Source organism: Echinops telfairi, unplaced genomic scaffold (assembly GCF_000313985.2).
Source record: "Echinops telfairi isolate 266 unplaced genomic scaffold, ASM31398v2 ScPeMD7_7469;HRSCAF=8507_0, whole genome shotgun sequence".
In the NCBI taxonomy this organism is placed as follows: Eukaryota; Metazoa; Chordata; class Mammalia; order Afrosoricida; family Tenrecidae; genus Echinops; species Echinops telfairi.
In genome coordinates, this window is record NW_022111372.1 from 69035285 (window position 1) to 69041533 (window position 6249).

Sequence of the window (6249 nt, forward strand, 5' to 3'; positions counted from 1 at the left end):
CACCAATAATTCCCCATCCAGAATCCGACAGAAACCTGGAGGAGAGCCTTGCCTTGCTGCTCCTCCGTCCCCTCCCCTCTGGCTATAAATAACTCCGACTAGCTGGTCAGGCGCGTCACCGGCGAGAGAGCGGGACCCCGAGGTTTTCTGCTCGGGGAACTGGGGGCCAACGGTGAGGAGGAGGAGGACGCGCCCGCCCGTGAGTAGTGATTTCCAGAACAGACCCAGCATCCTTTGATTCTTTTCTTTTCCTTCCCTTTCTTCTTCCCCCTTCCTTGGGGATCCTCCGCCCCTCCCCCCGCCCCAAATCCTCCGGGTAGCGCGGCACGCCCCGACGGGGTTCGATCCCCCCCTCTCCGGTCTCCTGCTCCGCTTCTCCCCCCTCCTCCCGGGTCCCCGTCTCGCCCGGCAGGGTAAGCGAGGCACTGAGGAAATAAAAGTTCAAACTCCTCTCCCCAGTCGGCTGGCGGTGCCCAGAATTGGACTCCCGGGCATCAGGATTCCACGCGCACCCCTCACCTGCTCGCCCCTAAATCCCTAATCCGGTTTTCCATATTTAAGAGCGCGCGCGCGCGCACACACACACACACACACACACACACACACACACACACACACACACACTCACACTACAAACCCACCCTCAGGGAGGCGCAAAACTGCTGCTTGCAACTACTGAAACTTCCAAGACGCTATTGGGTTTTTTGTGTGTGTTTTTTGTCTTAATAAAAGGACAACAGAAGATATTTACCCTGGGGTTTCTGTGGGGTAGGTTTTCTGTATTACTCAGATATGTATGTACTATGTTTGGAAATGCTTTCTCTTTTTCTCCTTTAATTTTCTTTCTTTCTTTTTTTTTCCTCCTAAGGCAATCTGCTTGGTCCTAGGCAGCCGCCGCTGCCCGTTTGATGTTTTGGTACAGGGTGCGCATGCGCCTCATATTAGCATTACTGCACTGGGCAGACTAAGTTGGATCTCCTCTCTCCAGTGAAAACCTCAATCCCATCAAAACTAGAGGGATGTGGAGAGTCCGGAAAAAGGGTTACTTCGGCTTCTGGTCCTTTCCCTTGATAATCGCCGTTGTATGTGCTCAGAGGTAAGTGTGCACGGGCGTTTCTCCCTTTCCGTTCTCACACCGAAGGGTTCTGACTGCATATACCTCTGTGAACAGGGATCTGTAGTGAGCCTAGGATGCCGAAGAAGCTGTGCCGGCTGCCTTATTGATTCCTGTTTATTCTCGTTTCTTTCTATAGTGTCAATGACCCTAGTAATATGTCGCTGGTTAAAGAGACGGTGGATAGACTCCTGAAAGGCTATGACATTCGTCTGAGGCCAGATTTTGGAGGTAATCAGGTTGCCTTGCACATAAGTAATGGTCCAGCAGTATGTAGCAAAGCTGTCTTTTGAGCTTTGTTCCCGCCGCCTCTTCCTTCTCCCTCATTGTGGGTGCATGCGGTGTACTGAATGTGCTTGTGTGCGTGCTGTCATTTTTGAGAAACTCATCCAAACTCAAGTTAATCTGTACTATCCAGCACTAGGATGATCTTTCTATGAGACAGTCTTCGCATGTACATAACAATGTGCTGACGGATGCCCTTCTGATTTCTCTGTTACAAAATCTTGGCTTCTGTGAGCTGCAAACCTCGTAAGTTTAGGGCATGGAGTATCCTGAGAACCTGGCTTACTAAAGGCCATCATGAACGTTTTTTTTTGGAGCAGTAGATGTGCAGGCAATTGGCTGAAAGGTGGCATTAACCCCTGTGCCCGCCTACTTTGGAAGAGTTTTAGCCATTGTTTAAGACTCTTATCTGGATATTATCTAGCTCTGGAAATCTCACTAAACCTGGAGAGCTGAGGGGAAGGGGAGGGAGAGGGGCAGGAGACCATCCTCTCTGGAGTCCTATATATGCCAATATACCTATTCAAGTTTTTTGGAGTTTCATGAAGCTCAAAGAGTTAAAACGTGTGCAGAGAATGGGGTAGAAAATGAGAAAACATGGAATATATGTATATATATATATATACATTCTTGGGCGAGGGCAATTCCTGTGCTCTGTGAGTTTTGTGAGTTTGCATGTTTAAATATCTACATGTGTAGACAGAGTTGGTCTCCTTCTCTCATAGAGACACGTGTGTGCATGTGAAAAACAGCATTTTATATAAATGAATTCAGCGTGGGTAGAGGTGGGTAGTGCTGAGGGCTTTTAAGCAGAGTGCCTCACACTGTCCAGGACAACTCTTGCTCAGAATGAAGTTCTGAGGAATCACGTGACTGGTCATCTTGGTTTGCAGGGCCTCCGGTGGCGGTAGGAATGAACATTGACATCGCTAGCATCGATATGGTTTCGGAAGTCAATATGGTGAGTACTGAGGCTTGTGTCTCTGGAGACTTACAATTGAGGGCAGAAAGGAGAAGAAAGCAGCCTGTGGGGGTGTGTTAGTGTTAGTATGTGTGTGTGTGTGGGGGGGGCGGTCTAGAGGGGCACAGTAGGGGATTTTTTTTTTACCTTGTAACTCACTGCTTGAAATTACAAAGTGCTTTTTATTACCGTGAATAAATTTTCTAACATGGTTTGATTATTTGGAACTTGGCACAGAGAGAGTAAAACACATCCCAAATTCATCTGTAACAAGGCAGCCACACACTGGAAACGCCCAGCAGAAGCCACGTGTTCTAGGGCTCCATGGGAAACCCCGTTTATTGGTTATTTTCTGGATTTGGAATAGGAAGGAGGGAGTGTTTTTGAGTAGGCGTTTTACAGAGAATACAACCTACAAACTAAACCGTAGCCAAGAGATCGCATAGATGCCCCAGAGTAACAGCTGTTCACGTGCTGCTTTGGGAGATCATCTCCTACCAGCCATTGGCAACCCTCCCCACCCCCATTGTCTTCCCCTTCTTCCAGTCCCTTGCCAGACATAATCAGAATAAAAAGTGTTCACCCTGCTCTCAAAATACAGGCTCAGATCCATGTATTTTCTCCAGCTACTTCTGAAACATCGTTCCCTGGGTATCTTAAGCTTGTATATTTCATTTACAAAGGCAGTCCTTATTGGCTATCTCTTTGGACAAGGGGCAAGCAAGGAGAGAAAAACCCTTGGTGTTCCTGACCAGGAAACACTTGTGGGGGGTTTACTTCATGCAGGAGCTCCCCCTGCTGCCCTTTTGTGAGCATTACAGACAAGTAAGACATACACGTGCTCTAGTTACTTGGGGTATTTCTCCAGTGACCTTTCTGATTTGTCTTTGGAAGTTCCTCCTTGTATCGAATTTGGGTAGTCTATTTCAGAAAATGTGCAGTACATGAGCTTTTGTGCACTGTAATTCTATGCCAGAAAAGTAGAACACTTCTTAAATTAACTCGAGATCCAAAGTTCTCCTAGGCATTGGACATGCTGGTGACATTCCCCACGTGCTTGAATTCCCAGAATTCACTGGAAGAGGAAGCTCAAATAGAATTGTCCATGTATGCTGTCTAAGCATAAGTGATAACTGTGAACTCCCATAAGATTCTGAAACATCTTCTGATTACTGGAGGAGGCAATGCAGCTAGTTCAGTAGCATTTAATATTTTTATTATTGGGATTTTTCTATTACATATGATACAGACACAGACTAAAGATAATTTTGAGTGATTCAGAATCACAGATTTCACTCACATTATGAAAATACTCTCGGCAGAGTGTATATATATGCGTGTGTGTGTGTGTGTGTGTGTGTGTGTATATATATGTATATGTATATTTGGAAACTATTGTGGGGAGGATTTAGAAGTTTATAATTGTTTATATTTTAAGTTTGATTGTAAGAACTAAAATCTAATATGGATGTCTCCTAAGGCCCAAGTACTTAAAGCTAAACTTTGTTGCTAAACACACACACACACATCCGAAGCATCCTATATGTGATTGAGTCAGAGTGATCTCCTGTATTTTAATATACTCTTACTCCTTTCTCCTCCAAAGTTTTACTTTTCTATCTCTCTTCTGATCATCACAAAAATGAGATTTTGTGGAATAATGAAGAAAATAATTAGGATACAGACACACAGTGATGACATTAGAGGCTTCTCTCATAGATTCAATAATTACTCACCCATCTGTCCTGAAACCATTGAGTGCTGTAGAACTTTGGTTTGTTGCTAAGTTTTGCCAGTTTTTAACCTGCATGTTGCATTTTGGAAGGTGTCTTGGGTGGATACAGTGCCATGGCTTGCTAGTCAAAATATAGATCTAGCTAAGCTGAGGTGTTATTTTTAAAAGCTATTTACTGTTGCTGAAAAATCATGGGATGTTGAAAGTGCAAAAATAAATGTCCGCTTGTAAATGGGGCAGTATTGCAGCATTAATGATTAGAGCAAAGTGTTAATAGCCTCATGCCACATTCCTTTCTTGTCCTAATGCTTACACACGTGGGCCTGCCCAGACACATTTTGGCTTGTTGAAAAATTAGCTTTTTTTTTTCAACTAGCTATCCTAATTATTAAGAAATCTCGCGATGAATGTTGTTTTGGTCTTTTGAAATAAGATGGTTATTTGACCTGAATCAACCATACAAAATTTCATCCAAACCCACTGCTATAGAGTCAATACCAACTCTAAAGAGTCAATACCAACTGCTATAGAGGCAATACCTACAGGATGGGGAAGAACCAGCCCTGACTGCAACTCTTCACTGGAGTAGATAGCCTCATCTTCTCATGCAGGGCAAGCTGGTGGTTTCGAACTGCTTACCCCGTGGTCAGCAGCTCAACTTTTTAATCACTATACCACCTGGGCTCCTTCAGATGAATTCATCGGTGTGTCTAAATAAAATAAGAAGATGTTGTGTCATATATTCCCCTCCATTGTCACCTGTTTCTGGGTCTAACAGGACTAGGACCTTTTGATTGGATTTGGTTCTAAAATGCAGGTTAATTATTTGAGTGAAACCTAAACCTTGATGAACACATACGTGTCTACCTCATTGTTGATGTTGTTTGGTGCCATTGAGTGACTCTGTGTACAATAGAACAAAGCATAGCCAGGGTCCCGTACCATCCTCAAAATCATTCTCATCTCCTTAGTCTTTTTGGACCTTGACTTCCTTTCTCTGGCTATAGCAAATCTTCCTTTAGACTCAGCATTGACTCATGTGTACTGGAAGGGTAGAGGCCCACATTAATGTGGTGCTCCTGGTAAATTGCAGTGAGGGAGAAGGCCTGAACTGAGTCAGGAAATCATGCTAGTTCTGCTTCTGCTGCGCATTCATGCTAGGAGAACTCAGATGAGGCCAGAGGAGTTGTTGCTAACTGTCCTGGAGTCAGCTCTCGACCCACAGTGATCCCATAAACCAAGGAACTAGTGGCTGCCTTCTCCTGTTTCATCCTTATGATGAGTTGCAGATGAGCCATTGCAATCCACCAGGTTTCACTGGCTGAGTTCCAGCACCTTAATGCCGGGCCTTTCTTACAGCTTCGCAGCAGAATGCAAGTTTCCATACAAAATGATGGAAGAATGGTATTTGCAGTGTAGTCTCATTATAGTCATCTCAAATGACTACCAGAACTCATTAGTTCTGTGTGAAAATATTAGTGGTCTATGAACTTATCTCAATAGAGAAGAATGAACCTCAAGTGAGTACTAAAGAGACCCACTGGCTACTCCTGCTGGTGCTCTAAATATGCTTAGACAGATACTATAGGTGAGTAGATCCCAGTTTCCTTATGTTTGAAATGAGAGAAGACATGGATGCTACGGTGTCCTTCAACCGAAAGTCATTGATCCTTTTAGTTTTGCTTATTGTAGTAGTTTGATGGACATGAAGACATTCTGAGGAATCATGGAGAAAATGCAGCAGAGATTTGGAGAACCGTTTGTGGGTTCTTACTCAGGGAAGCAGTCACAGTCCTGGGACAATGCGACAATATCCAGGGCCAGCTGAAGATCATTAGAAGATTCTGATTTTGATTAGGATGCTCCTGAGCAGAAAGGTTTGCATCGGGAAAAAATATATTTAGATGTCTTAGTTAAAGTGGAAGGTTTGGTTTGTTTTTTTTTAAGATTCTTTGATGAAAAGTATATTTTAAGATCCAAGTTTGGCTTTGAAGATTATAGACTGAAATAGCTTTCTCTACATTCAAAGCAGATTCCTCTCTATTTGAAGCAACACATTTGCCATCCCCACAGTGAAGCAATATTTCACTTTTGAGGAAAGAGTTCTAGTAAACACATATACAAATCACCTATTTTGTGGAATGGCAAAAGGAG

The 6249-nt window shown here is 43.8% G+C and overlaps 1 protein-coding gene across 1 annotated transcript in view; it reads left to right on the top strand.

The window, feature by feature from the left end:
- The first annotated feature begins 98 nt into the window (after positions 1 to 98).
- The window catches only part of GABRB2 (gamma-aminobutyric acid type A receptor subunit beta2), a 282556-nt gene continuing 276405 nt past the window's right edge, over positions 99 to 6249 (top strand). Inside the window, exons 1-4 of the mRNA XM_004697119.2 lie at positions 99 to 199; positions 869 to 1096; positions 1254 to 1345; positions 2293 to 2360. Coding sequence (XP_004697176.1) covers positions 1020 to 1096; positions 1254 to 1345; positions 2293 to 2360 — 237 coding nt within the window. The 5' untranslated portion in view covers positions 99 to 199; positions 869 to 1019. The remainder of the gene's footprint in view (positions 200 to 868; positions 1097 to 1253; positions 1346 to 2292; positions 2361 to 6249) is intronic.